General features: G+C 47.6%; 1 protein-coding gene across 1 annotated transcript; it reads left to right on the top strand.

Moving 5' to 3' along the window:
• Positions 1-10,735: 10,735 nt before the first annotated feature.
• fpr1 (formyl peptide receptor 1) lies at positions 10,736-15,635 on the top strand (the record flags this gene model as incomplete). The annotated part of the gene is made up of 3 exons (XM_079503879.1): positions 10,736-11,010; positions 12,375-12,792; positions 15,150-15,635. The coding sequence occupies 3 exons, from the start codon at positions 10,736-10,738 to the stop codon at positions 15,633-15,635; spliced, it is 1,179 nt and encodes a 392-aa protein (XP_079360005.1).
• Positions 15,636-16,394: the final 759 nt, after the last annotated feature.

Genomic DNA, 16,394 nt, shown 5'->3' with positions numbered 1-16,394 from the left:
TGCGTGAGGGTCCACGGGAGGTCACTATACCAGAAACACTGTTTCCCATAGCATACTGTGGACCTACAGGACATTACTGTACTATAGTCTATGTAAAACTATTGGCCGTGCACCCAAACTCATGTAAAAACTATGGCCTTTGTACACACTACAGTGGTTCATCTGAAGCGTGAGGACCTACAGGGCTGACAAGAGCCTAGTAGACCCTATTCTAGCCTTTCCCAGGCTGGACTAGGCTGCTCTAGGCTGGACTAGGCTTCTCAAGTCTGGACTAGGCTGGACTAGGCTGGACTAGGCTGCACTAGGCTGGACTAGGCTGTACTAGGGTGGACTAGGCTGTACTAGGCTGGACTAGGCTGGCCTAGGCTGCACTAGGCTGCACTAGGCTGTACTAGGGTGGACTAGGCTGTACTAAGATGGACTAGGCTGTACTAGGCTGCACTAGGCTGTACTAGGCTGTACTAGGCGGGAGGTCACTATATCAGAAACACTGTTTCCCATAGCATACTGTGGCCCTACAGGACATTACTGTACTATAGTCTATGTAAAACTATTGGCCGTGCACCCAAACTCATGTAAAAACTATGGCCTGTGTACACACTACAGTGGTTCATCTCAAGCGTGAGGACCTACAGGGCTGACAAGAGCCTAGTAGACCCTATTCTAGCCTTTCCCAGGCTGGACTAGGCTGCTCTAGGCTGGACTAGGCTTCTCAAGTCTGGACTAGGCTGGACTAGGCTGATCTAGGCTGGACTAGGCTGCACTAGGCTGGACTAGGGTGGACTAGGCTGTACTAGGCTGGACTAGGCTGGCCTAGGCTGCACTAGGCTGCACTAGGCTGTACTAGGGTGGACTAGGCTGTACTAAGATGGACTAGGCTGTACTAGGCTGCACTAGGCTGTACTAGGCTGTACTAGGCTGTACTAGGCTGGACTAGGCTGGACTAGGATGTACTAGGCTGGACTAGGCTGTACGAGACATTACTGTACTATAGCCTATGTAAAACTATTGGCCGTGCACCCAAACTCATGTAAAAACTATGGCCTGTGTACACAGTGGTTCATCTCAAGCGTGAGGACCTACAGGGTTGACAAGAGCCTAGTACAGCCTAGTAGACCCTATTCTAGCCTTTCCCAGCCAGATCCAGCCTAGTATAGCCATCTAACTGTGCGTGCGTGCGTGCATGCATGCGTGCGTGCGTGCGTGCGTGCGTGCGTGCATGCGTGCGTGCGTGCGTGCGTGCGTGCGTGCGTGAGGGTCCACGGGAGGTCACTATACCAGAAACACTGTTTCCCATAGCATACTGTGGCCCTACAGGACATTACTGTACTATAGTCTATGTAAAACTATTGGCCGTGCACCCAAACTCATGTAAAAACTATGGCCTGTGTACACACTACAGTGGTTCATCTCAAGCGTGAGGACCTACAGGGCTGACAAGAGCCTAGTAGACCCTATTCTAGCCTTTCCCAGGCTGGACTAGGCTGCTCTAGGCTGGACTAGGCTTCTCAAATCTGGACTAGGCTGGACTAGGCTGGTCTAGGCTGGACTAGGCTGCACTAGGCTGGACTAGGCTGTACTAGGGTGGACTAGGCTGTACTAGGCTGGACTAGGCTGGCCTAGGCTGCACTAGGCTGCACTAGGCTGTACACTACAGTGGTTCATCTCAAGCGTGAGGACCTACAGGGCTGACAAGAGCCTAGTAGACCCTATTCTAGCCTTTCCCAGGCTGGACTAGGCTGCTCTAGGCTGGACTAGGCTTCTCAAGTCTGGACTAGGCTGGACTAGGCTGGTCTAGGCTGGACTAGGCTGCACTAGGCTGGACTAGGCTGTACTAGGGTGGACTAGGCTGTACTATGGCCTGTGTACACACTACAGTGGTTCATCTCAAGCGTGAGGACCTACAGGGCTGACAAGAGCCTAGTAGACCCTATTCTAGCCTTTCCCAGGCTGGACTAGGCTGCTCTAGGCTGGTCTAGGCTTCTCAAGTCTGGACTAGGCTGTACTAGGCTGGTCTAGGCTGGACTAGGCTGCACTAGGCTGGACTAGGCTGTACTAGGGTGGACTAGGCTGTACTAGGCTGGACTAGGCTGCACTAGGCTGCACTAGGCTGTACTAGGGTGGACTAGGCTGTACTAAGATGGACTAGGCTGTACTAGGCTGCACTAGGCTGTACTAGGCTGTACTAGGCGGGAGGTCACTATATCAGAAACACTGTTTCCCATAGCATACTGTGGCCCTACAGGACATTACTGTACTATAGTCTATGTAAAACTATTGGCCGTGCACCCAAACTCATGTAAAAACTATGGCCTGTGTACACACTACAGTGGTTCATCTCAAGCGTGAGGACCTACAGGGCTGACAAGAGCCTAGTAGACACTATTCTAGCCTTTCCCAGGCTGGACTAGGCTGCTCTAGGCTGGACTAGGCTTCTCAAGTCTGGACTAGGCTGGACTAGGCTGGTCTAGGCTGGACTAGGCTGCACTAGGCTGGACTAGGGTGGACTAGGCTGTACTAGGCTGGACTAGGCTGGCCTAGGCTGCACTAGGCTGCACTAGGCTGTACTAGGGTGGACTAGGCTGTACTAAGATGGACTAGGCTGTACTAGGCTGCACTAGGCTGTACTAGGCTGTACTAGGCTGTACTAGGCTGGACTAGGCTGGACTAGGATGTACTAGGCTGGACTAGGCTGTACGAGACATTACTGTACTATAGCCTATGTAAAACTATTGGCCGTGCACCCAAACTCATGTAAAAACTATGGCCTGTGTACACAGTGGTTCATCTCAAGCGTGAGGACCTACAGGGTTGACAAGAACCTAGTACAGCCTAGTAGACCCTATTCTAGCCTTTCCCAGCCAGATCCAGCCTAGTATAGCCATCTAACTGTGCGTGCGTGCGTGCATGCATGCGTGCGTGCGTGCGTGCGTGCGTGCGTGCGTGCGTGCGTGCGTGCATGCGTGCGTGCGTGCGTGCGTGAGGGTCCACGGGAGGTCACTATACCAGAAACACTGTTTCCCATAGCATACTGTGGACCTACAGGACATTACTGTACTATAGTCTATGTAAAACTATTGGCCGTGCACCCAAACTCATGTAAAAACTATGGCCTTTGTACACACTACAGTGGTTCATCTGAAGCGTGAGGACCTACAGGGCTGACAAGAGCCTAGTAGACCCTATTCTAGCCTTTCCCAGGCTGGACTAGGCTGCTCTAGGCTGGACTAGGCTTCTCAAGTCTGGACTAGGCTGGACTAGGCTGGACTAGGCTGCACTAGGCTGGACTAGGCTGTACTAGGGTGGACTAGGCTGTACTAGGCTGGACTAGGCTGGCCTAGGCTGCACTAGGCTGCACTAGGCTGTACTAGGGTGGACTAGGCTGTACTAAGATGGACTAGGCTGTACTAGGCTGCACTAGGCTGTACTAGGCTGTACTAGGCGGGAGGTCACTATATCAGAAACACTGTTTCCCATAGCATACTGTGGCCCTACAGGACATTACTGTACTATAGTCTATGTAAAACTATTGGCCGTGCACCCAAACTCATGTAAAAACTATGGCCTGTGTACACACTACAGTGGTTCATCTCAAGCGTGAGGACCTACAGGGCTGACAAGAGCCTAGTAGACCCTATTCTAGCCTTTCCCAGGCTGGACTAGGCTGCTCTAGGCTGGACTAGGCTTCTCAAGTCTGGACTAGGCTGGACTAGGCTGATCTAGGCTGGACTAGGCTGCACTAGGCTGGACTAGGGTGGACTAGGCTGTACTAGGCTGGACTAGGCTGGCCTAGGCTGCACTAGGCTGCACTAGGCTGTACTAGGGTGGACTAGGCTGTACTAAGATGGACTAGGCTGTACTAGGCTGCACTAGGCTGTACTAGGCTGTACTAGGCTGTACTAGGCTGGACTAGGCTGGACTAGGATGTACTAGGCTGGACTAGGCTGTACGAGACATTACTGTACTATAGCCTATGTAAAACTATTGGCCGTGCACCCAAACTCATGTAAAAACTATGGCCTGTGTACACAGTGGTTCATCTCAAGCGTGAGGACCTACAGGGTTGACAAGAGCCTAGTACAGCCTAGTAGACCCTATTCTAGCCTTTCCCAGCCAGATCCAGCCTAGTATAGCCATCTAACTGTGCGTGCGTGCGTGCATGCATGCGTGCGTGCGTGCGTGCGTGCGTGCGTGCATGCGTGCGTGCGTGCGTGAGGGTCCACGGGAGGTCACTATACCAGAAACACTGTTTCCCATAGCATACTGTGGACCTACAGGACATTACTGTACTATAGTCTATGTAAAACTATTGGCCGTGCACCCAAACTCATGTAAAAACTATGGCCTTTGTACACACTACAGTGGTTCATCTGAAGCGTGAGGACCTACAGGGCTGACAAGAGCCTAGTAGACCCTATTCTAGCCTTTCCCAGGCTGGACTAGGCTGCTCTAGGCTGGACTAGGCTTCTCAAGTCTGGACTAGGCTGGACTAGGCTGGTCTAGGCTGGACTAGGCTGCACTAGGCTGGACTAGGCTGTACTAGGGTGGACTAGGCTGTACTAGGCTGGACTAGGCTGGTCTAGGCTGCACTAGGCTGCACTAGGCTGTACTAGGGTGGACTAGGCTGTACTAAGATGGACTAGGCTGTACTAGGCTGCACTAGGCTGTACTAGGCTGTACTAGGCGGGAGGTCACTATATCAGAAACACTGTTTCCCATAGCATACTGTGGCCCTACAGGACATTACTGTACTATAGTCTATGTAAAACTATTGGCCGTGCACCCAAACTCATGTAAAAACTATGGCCTGTGTACACACTACAGTGGTTCATCTCAAGCGTGAGGACCTACAGGGCTGACAAGAGCCTAGTAGACCCTATTCTAGCCTTTCCCAGGCTGGACTAGGCTGCTCTAGGCTGGACTAGGCTTCTCAAGTCTGGACTAGGCTGGACTAGGCTGGTCTAGGCTGGACTAGGCTGCACTAGGCTGGACTAGGGTGGACTAGGCTGTACTAGGCTGGACTAGGCTGGCCTAGGCTGCACTAGGCTGCACTAGGCTGTACTAGGGTGGACTAGGCTGTACTAAGATGGACTAGGCTGTACTAGGCTGTACTAGGCTGTACTAGGCTGTACTAGGCTGGACTAGGCTGGACTAGGATGTACTAGGCTGGACTAGGCTGTACGAGACATTACTGTACTATAGCCTGTGTAAAACTATTGGCCGTGCACCCAAACTCATGTAAAAACTATGGCCTGTGTACACAGTGGTTCATCTCAAGCGTGAGGACCTACAGGGTTGACAAGAGCCTAGTACAGCCTAGTAGACCCTATTCTAGCCTTTCCCAGCCAGATCCAGCCTAGTATAGCCATCTAACTGTGCGTGCGTGCGTGCATGCATGCGTGCGTGCGTGCGTGCGTGCGTGCGTGCGTGCGTGCGTGCGTGCGTGCGTGCGTGCGTGCGTGCGTGCGTGCGTGCGTGCGTGCGTGCGTGCGTGAGGGTCCACGGGAGGTCACTATACCAGAAACACTGTTTCCCATAGCATACTGTGGACCTACAGGACATTACTGTACTATAGTCTATGTAAAACTATTGGCCGTGCACCCAAACTCATGTAAAAACTATGGCCTTTGTACACACTACAGTGGTTCATCTGAAGCGTGAGGACCTACAGGGCTGACAAGAGCCTAGTAGACCCTATTCTAGCCTTTCCCAGCCAGATCCAGCCTAGTATAGCCATCTAACTGTGCGTGCGTGCGTGCGTGCGTGTGTGCGTGCGTGCGTGCGTGCGTGCGTGCGTGCGGGTCCACGGGAGGTCACTATATCAGAAACACTGTTTCCCATAGCATACTGTGGCCCTACAGGACATTACTGTACTATAGTCTATGTAAAACTATTGGCCGTGCACCCAAACTCATGTAAAAACTATGGCCTGTGTACACACTACAGTGGTTCATCTCAAGCGTGAGGACCTACAGGGCTGACAAGAGCCTAGTAGACCCTATTCTAGCCTTTCCCAGCCAGATCCAGGGTCCACGGGAGGTCACTATATCAGAAACACTGTTTCCCATAGCATACTGTGGGAGGTGTACACAGAGCACTGTTCTAATAGTTTTTGCCACCCTGTGGAATTATGCTTGAACTGCAAGATAGGGCCCTAAAAATGTATTAATAATAAACAAAGAGAAACAAATCAGTGTGGGTCATCCGTTGGACTGATGGGCGAACAAGTGGTGTCCACGCGAAGAGTCGGGCCCAGAGGACATGTAGAGTCCCCCCCCTGAATTTTCACGCCCCCATGGGCCGCACGGTGGGGACCGGAAATTTGGCCTGGTGCACTGGCCATAGTCACTATGTTTCATGCACACAAAACTTGATAAGTGTAATAATAATAATAATAATAATAATAATAATAATAATAATAGCTCAGATTGATATAGTGCTTTTCTAAGTACCCAAAGCGCTTTACATAAAACAGTAGGAACAACTTGAATTCCATTTGTATTATATAGTATAATATTATGATAAGCAGGCCTATATACTATTTAACTCTAGAATACTAAAAACATTGTTTTTGTTACACCATCACTAAACACGACACAGGTATATTTGACGTAATTTCTATGTAAAATATTAAATAAAAAAATATATTTCTATAGGTCTTTCAGTACCTTCATGATGCTCAGTGACATCATAATGTTGCTGATGTCAGAGGTGGGCGGGTCTTTCAGTACCTTCATGATGCTCAGTGACATCATAATGTTGCTGATGTCAGAGGTGGGCTTGTCTTTCAGTACCTTCATGATGCTCAGTGACATCATAATGTTGCTGATGTCAGAGGTGGGCGGGTCTTTCAGTACCTTCATGATGCTCAGTGACATCATAATGTTGCTGATGTCAGAGGTGGGCGTGTCTTTCAGTACCTTCATGATGCTCAGTGACATCATAATGTTGCTGATGTCAGAGGTGGGCGGGTCTTTCAGTATACCTTCATGATGCTCAGTGACATCATAATGTTGCTGATGTCAGAGGTGGGCGTGTCTTTCAGTACCTTCATGATGCTCAGTGACATCTTAATGTTGCTGATGTCAGAGGTGGGCGTGTCTTTCAGTACCTTCATGATGCTCAGTGACATCATAATGTTGCTGATGTCTGAGGTGGGCGTGTCTTTCAGTACCTTCATGATGCTCAGTGACATCATAATGTTGCTGATGTCTGAGGTGGGTGGGTCTTTCAGTACCTTCATGATGCTCAGTGACATCATAATGTTGCTGATGTCAGAGGTGGGCGGGTCTTTCAGTACCTTCATGATGCTCAGTGACATCATAATGTTGCTGATGTCTGAGGTGGGCGGGTCTTTCAGTACCTTCATGATGCTCAGTGACATCATAGAAGGTAGGTTTGTTTCCCTGCCCACGTCCCTGTTTTTTGAGTGGTGTAAACCACTCATACAACATGTCTGTTCGTACCAAAAAATGAGAATGGTTGCTATGGTCACCCAGTTCACCCGGGTGTGATTTCATTACGTCAGACATTACGTCAGACCACAGTTGATCAGTATATAAGACCTTACACCACTCAGTTCACACGGGTGTGATTTTTTCTACAGGCAGGTGTTCAGGTGAATTACATTTCAACCGTGTTTAGTGATAGTGTGACTAGTGAAAAAAATCCCATTCACCCACAATGGACTTTTTTCTCTCCACTGGATCATTCTCACATGTCCCAGGAATGGGTGGACCAAAGGAGAAGTTCCCAGCTCTATTTTCTTAAGGAATATTTTTCAAATAATATACCCACCGGTTTTGCCCCCCCATTTTTCATTTTCATGATGAAATATTAAAGAAGAGTACCTCAAAGTTGTATTGATACAGTCGGCCTAGACCTGCCAACCAGCGCTGTCCGGGGAAACAAAACTACGCTTTTAAAGTTGTATTGATACAGTCGGCCTAGACCTGCCAACCAGCGCTGTCCGGGGAAACAAAACTACGCTTTTAAAGTTGTATTGATACCGTCGGCCTATACCTGCCAACCAGCGCTGTCCTATACCTGCCAACCAGCGCTGTCCTATACCTGCCAACCAGCGCTGTCCTATACCTGCCAACCAGCGCTGTCCTATACCTGCCAACCAGCGCTGTCCTATACCTGCCAACCAGCGCTGTCCGGGGAAACAACCAGCGCTGTCCGTCCGGGGAAACAAAACTACGCTTTTAAAGTGAGGAAGGTATTTACAGTAGGACGTGCTGAACGTTTAGGAGGGGGTGCACACACGTAAGCGCGCCACAAAATGTGCGTGCACACACCTTGTGTGCGCACATTTTCGTGCATTTTCACGCGGAAAAGTGGCTTTTACTTTCCCTCTCTCCACACGCAAGTTATCTGAACAAACCAGGGGTCATCATCATGCCAGCTTGGCATGGACATTTTGATCAATATTTTATTTTTGTCACAGACAAACACAATAAATGGTCAATAATTTTACCAGAAACCCAAATAGCTAGTCCTACATGGACTCATAATGTGCCATAGTGACTATGCCTGTGTGCTACACATTTTAAAGGGGGGCTAATTCAAGAAGAACAGAAGGGCCCAACAATCTATCTATCTATCTATCTATCTATCTATCTATCTATCTATCTATCTATCTATCTATCTATCTATCTATCTATCTATCTATCTATATATATATCTATGTATTGGGCATGGCATCTATTTAGCCCTTGTCTTTTCATCTTATTATAGACCACTAATTCAGATGTGTAGGCTATAATTATGGAGAAAAAAAGTGTAATGCACATCAAACAATAATAAAAACATTAATTATGATTAACATACTGTCTATTACTGATGATTGCACCTGACTTAATAAGGCAAAATGGTTGAAATGTCACTTCCTTAGTTTATTTCCTTTTCTCAGTTATAGTCTGCTGGGAATGTCTGTCGTTTGTCCGCAAACGTCTTTCCAAGTTCTCTTTCTTCACCATCACTGTTCAGTTCTTCTCACTGATGAGACAAATAATTACAGTAGAGTAATGGTGAGAGAGCTCTATCCAGTTCCATGTATGGTACACAAATACATAGCCTGAGATTTCAGTTCTTTATTTCTCGTTCTCAGTTCTGTTTGCTGGAAAGTTCTAGTCAAATGATTGCCAGGAAGGGTCTTTCCAAGTTCCCTTTATTCACTTTCACTGCATAGTTGTGCTATACAGTATGTATTTTGTGTCATGCCGTCTGTTCCCAAACTCATTTAACTGATGTCTTGTCTCATTAGTAGTATAGCTTAAAGGACCACTTCACCACTTTTCAACTTCTCTTCCTATAATTGGTCCTAACTAATGTTCATGATAAAATACCACCATTTTTTCCTACTCAGTCTGTGTCTCATAGGAAGGCTGTGGGCAGTTCAGAAACCCGTCCACCAGTGACATCATCGATGGTGAATCCAAGCTAATAGAAACAGCAGGCTTTATTTTCCTGAAAAGTTGCAATGCAAAAGTTGAAGCCATCGTTCTCACGATAATAAAAATCTAAATATATTTTAAAACAAATCTTGTTTAAAAAAAATCTGCCTAATGATGATGTCACTGGTGGACGGGTGTCCGAACTGCCCAAAGCCCTCCTATGAGACACAGACTGAGTAGGAATAAATGGTGGTGTTTTATCATGAACATTAGTGAGGACCAATTATATGAAGAGATGTTGAAAAGTGGTGAAGTGGTCCTTTAATAAACAGGTCAATCCTGTGTTAATTCACTCCATCCCACTCATTTGTTAGTTTCAAGAGTAGTGGTTTCCGTTAAGGTGAACAAGTATTCAATGTTGATGAGAAAGTCTTACGCCAGGGCTCCACCGGACGCGTTGCGTCTCCGTCGCGTGCGTCAAAAAACGCACCGGTTCAATTTTAATGCACGCGTTGCGTCTCCGTCAACGCAACGCAATGCGGGCAGTGGAGCCACCCTTCATTGATTAAAAAGGGAACATTCCCTGACGGTGACGGAGACCGGTAGGTGGTGTGATGTAAGTTATGCCAGTGGAACAATGAAAGAGCAACAATGAAAGGCAGCTATTATAAAACATGACTTCTAGCTGTCTGTCTTGTCTATTATAAAACATTACTTCTAGCTGTCTGTCTTGTCTTGCATCCTCACCTGACATTAATGAGCATGTCATCCCAACACTTTACCAGTCATCAAGATCATTCAAAGTAATTATTTCAATATTTTGATATATTGTACACATTATAACCAACATAAACGAATGTCAGACATGGACATGTCTTGCCATGGACACGTACGAACATGTCGACCCCTGGAACAAACCCAATTAGGCGCCGATACTGGGATACATACAGCATATTTATTAGGTCACATTCCCACCTAAGACTTGATGCGAATGGGAGGAGAATTTGGGATTCTTGCATATTTAATTTGCTGCGGTTTTTGCCTTCACACTGTCAACCGCAGCAATTGGAAACGCAGCAGGGGGGACCTTTATCCATGTGTTCCATTCATAAACTAGCCTACACAGGGAAATCTATGGTGATACAATTATACTCACAACGTGCATGAGACACAGCCGCACTGATATAACAGACAGCAGCGCGAAATGTTTACAAGATGTATTACCATGTGTTGTTACTTCCTTACTCGCTCGTGTCTGATAAATAGTTTCACAACAATGATGTTATGTTGTTGTTTGTTTCCCCCCCGCCGGTGCCACCTTGTAGGTTTCAGAAACGATGATGGAGTTCCTGAGCACCACGGAGCCCGTCTACCACAACCACCACAACGCCACCGACCTCTCCTCCTCCTCCTCCTCCGCGGGCGGCAACAACGGTTCCTTCGGCGAGGACGAGTACGACGACTACCGCGACGAGCACGCCGAGCTGCGCCAGTCGCTCAACGTCATGTCGCTCATCGTCTACTGCCTGGCGTTCGTTCTGGGCGTGCTGGGCAACGGCGTGGTCATCTGGGTGACGGGCTTCAAGATGAAGAAGACCGTCAACACCGTGTGGTACGTTTACGCTGCGCCAGCTGTTTAACCCATTTAGGAATGAGACCAGATTCTACAATAATGTCTTCTAAATCCTGACAGTTTTCTGAAAAACAAACGTATGTTTCTATGTCAGTGCTGCTCAAACTATTTCATGTCAAGGACCCTAAACATTATATATGTAATTGGCCGCGGACCCCCATCTCAAAATATGTTGTTTCAGGGAGCCCCCAGAAGCAAAGATTTGAAACGTTCGCTGTGAAAGAATATTATGTAAAAAAAATGTGCACACGATTTTCACGAAAATCGTGAAAATCGTGTGCAAATTTTTTTTGTGCACAAATCGTGAAAATCGTGAAAATCGTGTGCACATTTTTTTTAACATAATATTCTTTCACAGCGAACGTTTCAAATCTTTGCTTCTGGGGGCTCCCTGAAACAACATATTTTGAGATGGGGGTCCGCGGCCAATTACATATATAATGTTTAGGGTCCTTGACATGAAATAGTTTGAGCAGCACTGACATAGAAACATACGTTTGTTTTTCAGAAAACTGTCAGGATTTAGAAGACATTATTGTAGAATCTGGTCTCATTCCTAAATGGGTTAAACAGATCAGGAAGATGCATGATATTGTGATGTCACTATATCACTGCTTATTTCACTGGCACATTTTGACTGTCAAAGGGTTCAGCCTCCAGGAAGAAACCCTAAATACAAAGGGAAGACATCATTACACATGACGACCTGCACCAAGGGGTCTAATGAAGTACTGTTACCTCATAAACACATGAAAAACTGGGGGAAAAAATACCAAAATTATCAATCTAAATAACATGGTGCTGTTCCCAACCAACTGGAGAGTGGTTAGATTAAACAGTTTAGAAGTGACAAGTATAGTAAATAATATAGGGCTGTCAAACGATTACAAATCTTAAGAGGATTAATCACATCTTAAAAATGAATGAATAATGATTAATCACCATTCGAACTATGTCCAAAATATGCCATGTTTTTCTGTATATTGTTGTGGGAATGGCAAGATAATTGTCAGAAGGCAGATATATACAATTACCATATGTATGTAACGTATGCATGTATATTCTATTCTTTATAACAAATCCAGTGTGATGGTGTATCTCGATGTGATTTGAGCCTCTGCCTATATGTAGATTGTGCAGCAATAACCATGTTGGTTATTTCCATCCAGATAGGGCTAGATAGTGCAGAGTCGATGGGATGTATGGGTCATCCAATCATGGATTAATTGCGTTAACAATTTTAATCTCAGATTAATTAACTCAGTTAATTTGACAGCCCTAGTAAATACAGTCAGTACTATAATAATGATTATTATTATTATATGAATTTGATCCACCCACAGGTTCCTGAACCTGGCCGTGGCCGACTTCCTCTTCACGGCCTTCCTGCCGCTGAGCGTCACCTACACGGCGCTGGACTTCCACTGGCCGTTCGGGCGCTTCATGTGCAAGCTGAACAGCGCCGTGAGCTTCCTCAACATGTTCGCCAGCGTCTACGTGCTGGTGGTGATCAGCGCCGACCGCTGCGTGTCGGTGGCGTGGCCCGTGTGGGCGCAGAACCACCGCAGCGTGCGCAAGGCGTCCTGCGTCAGCCTGGCCGTGTGGATGCTGGCGCTGGTGCTCAGCGCGCCCTACTTCGTGTTCCGCGACACGGGGCCGTCCTTCCACGACGAGGACATCATCAACTGCTTCAACAACTTCGCCTTCTCCGACGACTACGAGTCGCCGTCCGTGGTGCAGCTCAGGCAGTTCAGACACCAGGTCAGTGTTGTGTTCTTGATGACACCAGGTCAGTGTTGTGTTCAGACACCAGGTCAGTGTTGTGTTCCGACACCAGGTCAGTGTTGTGTTCTTGATGACACCAGGTCAGTGTTGTGTTCTTGATGACACCTGGTCAGTGTTGTGTTCTTGATGACACCAGGTCAGTGTTGTGTTCTTGATGACACCAGGTCAGTGTTGTGTTCTTGATGACACCAGGTCAGTGTTGTTCTTGATGGCACCAGGTCAGTGTTGTGTTCTTGATGACATCAGGTCAGTGTTGTGTTCTTGATGACACCTGGTCAGTGTTGTGTTCTTGATGGCACCAGGTCAGTGTTGTGTTCTTGATGACATCAGGTCAGTGTTGTGTTCTTGATGACACCTGGTCAGTGTTGTGTTCTTGATGGCACCAGGTCAGTGTTGTGTTCTTGATGACACCAGGTCAGTGTTGTGTTCTTGATGACACCAGGTCAGTGTTGTGTTCTTGATGACACCAGGTCAGTGTTGTGTTCCGACACCAGGTCAGTGTTGTGTTCCGACACCAGGTCAGTGTTGTGTTCTTGATGACACCAGGTCAGTGTTGTGTTCAGACACCAGGTCAGTGTTGTGTTCTTGATGACACCAGGTCAGTGTTGTGTTCTTGATGACACCAGGTCAGTGTTGTGTTCTTGATGACATCAGGTCAGTGTTGTGTTCTTGATGACACCTGGTCAGTGTTGTGTTCTTGATGACACCAGGTCAGTGTTGTGTTCCGACACCAGGTCAGTGTTGTGTTCTTGATGACACCAGGTCAGTGTTGTGTTCAGACACCAGGTCAGTGTTGTGTTCTTGATGACACCAGGTCAGTGTTGTGTTCTTGATGGCACCAGGTCAGTGTTGTGTTCTTGATGACATCAGGTCAGTGTTGTGTTCTTGATGACACCTGGTCAGTGTTGTGTTCTTGATGGCACCAGGTCAGTGTTGTGTTCTTGATGACACCAGGTCAGTGTTGTGTTCTTGATGACACCAGGTCAGTGTTGTGTTCTTGATGACACCAGGTCAGTGTTGTGTTCCGACACCAGGTCAGTGTTGTGTTCCGACACCAGGTCAGTGTTGTGTTCTTGATGACACCAGGTCAGTGTTGTGTTCAGACACCAGGTCAGTGTTGTGTTCTTGATGACACCAGGTCAGTGTTGTGTTCTTGATGACACCAGGTCAGTGTTGTGTTCTTGATGACACCAGGTCAGTGTTGTGTTCTTGATGACACCAGGTCAGTGTTGTTCTTGATGACACCTGGTCAGTGTTGTGTTCTTGATGACATCAGGTCAGTGTTGTGTTCTTGATGACATCAGGTCAGTGTTGTGTTCTTGATGACATCAGGTCAGTGTTGTGTTCTTGATGACACCAGGTCAGTGTTGTGTTCTTGATGACACCAGGTCAGTGTTGTTCTTGATGACACCTGGTCAGTGTTGTGTTCTTGATGACATCAGGTCAGTGTTGTGTTCTTGATGACATCAGGTCAGTGTTGTGTTCTTGATGACACCAGGTCAGTGTTGTGTTCTTGATGACTAGTTTCATGTATTTGTTCAGACACCAGGTCAGTGTTGTGTTCTTGATGACTAGTTTCATGTATTTGACACCAGGTCAGTGTTGTGTTCTTGATGACTAGTTTCATGTATTTGATGTGTTACCATGTGTTGTTCTTGCTTACTGTAAATCGCTCTGGATTAAGAGCATCTGCCAAATTAATGCCTACATTGTAAATTGTGGGAAAAGCACTCAAACTGTCCACTTTCCTGCCTTGATTTCCTCCCCCAAATCCCCCCATCCCCCCAAATCCCCCGGTCCCCCCAAATCCCCCGGTCCCCCGACCTCTCTCTTCTTTCCTTTCTTCGCGTTCTTGGAAAATACAACACGATAGGAACTCTGCACAAAAAACAATTTTAGACACTTTTTTTTACTTGTTAACCCATTCTGAATGGGAACCTCTTTTGGTGTTTTAAGCATTGTGTTATTATACTTTAGCTATTGAAAAATAGCAGATCTACAAGCTCATAGCGCGGCACTCGAGCTTGTAGGTCTGCTATTTTTTTTAAATCTTGAAAATGTGGCGCAAATCTTTGAATATATTCTTTCAGAGTGAACGTTTTTAACTCAAATCTTTGCTTCTGGGTGGTGGTCCCTGGAACAACATATTTTCAGATGGGGGTCGGCAGCCAAATACATATAATTCTAGGGGTCCTTGACATGAAAATGTTTGAGAACGACTGACATAGAAACATAGCGTCAGGTCTAAATGGGTTAAAACTGTGATGTGCCAATAAATATGATTCTAAAACTAAATGAAAAAACCTTTCTGTCCAACTGGCCCCGCCCACCAGGCCATGACGGTGACGCGCTTCCTGCTGGGCTTCGTGGTGCCGTTCAGCGCCATCGTCTCCTGCTACGCCGTCATCATCCACCGGCTGCGGCGGAACCGCTCGCTGGCCAGCCGCTCTGGCCGGCCCTTCAAGATCATCGCCGCCGTCATCACGGCCTTCTTCCTGTGCTGGGCGCCGTACCACGTGATGGCGCTCATCGAGATGGTCAACCACGCGGCCGTGGAGTTCAGCGAGACGCTGGACCACGTGACCACCATCGGCGTGCCCATCGCCACCTCGCTGGCCTTCCTCAACAGCTGCCTCAACCCGCTGCTCTACGTGTTCATGGGCCAGGACTTCAAGGACAAGGTGCGCCGCTCCGTCCTCAAGGTGCTGGAGCACGCCTTCACGGAGGAGCCGTCGCAGCGCTCCAACGTCACCTACACCAACTCGGGGATCGGCGGCGGACGCAGCAAGGAGAAGTCCTATTCCGACGCGGAGGTGTAGCCACGGCACGGAGATCAGAACCTTTTTTTTGTAATGTTTTTTTGTGTTCGCCTTTATTTTATATGTTTTATGGAGGGACAGACAGTAGGCTGACAGGAAATGGGGAGAGAGATGGGGGGAAGACATGCAGTAAAGGTCGTCGGGATCGGGAGTCGAACCCGCGGCACACTGCCAGACTGGATTACCAGCCGAGGTGCCTGGACCGCTGAGCCACGGCACGGAGATCAGAACTTTGTCGTTTTTTTGTTGTTTATTTTTTTATCCCACGATTTTTGCAACCCATTTTTTTCCACCCAGTGTCAATTATTTAATGTAATCCTCCTGGGCGCTACCCTTCCTCTGCCAACCTGGGGAGGGCGCAACGGACTGACTGACCTCATGCTTCCTTCTATGCATGAGGAGTCCAAGCTGCTTCTTTTCACCTGACAGGGGGGAGTTTAACCCGGTTGGACCCGGTCGTAGCGCAGTAGCGCTAGGAACAGCGAAGGAACGCGTTATTCCCGGAAATCAGAACTTTTGCAGAGCACAGGTTTGTGGTTTTTTTGTGGCAACAAAACAATGACTGATCCTTTTTTTTTTTTCTTTGGAAGGCGTGGCGGCGTTTTATTTTGCTAAAGCCTTTTCCTGTCGGACGCACACACACACACTCACACTCACACTCACACTCTCACACTCACACTCACACTCACACTCACACTCACACACACACACACACACACACACACACACACACACACACACACACACACACACACACAC

The sequence above is a fragment of the Electrona antarctica genome, assembly GCF_951216825.1.
Source record: "Electrona antarctica genome assembly, chromosome: 6".
In the NCBI taxonomy this organism is placed as follows: domain Eukaryota; kingdom Metazoa; phylum Chordata; class Actinopteri; order Myctophiformes; family Myctophidae; genus Electrona; species Electrona antarctica.
The sequence above is the reverse complement of the archived record's forward strand: the minus strand, read 5'-3'. Positions and strand labels throughout refer to the sequence as shown.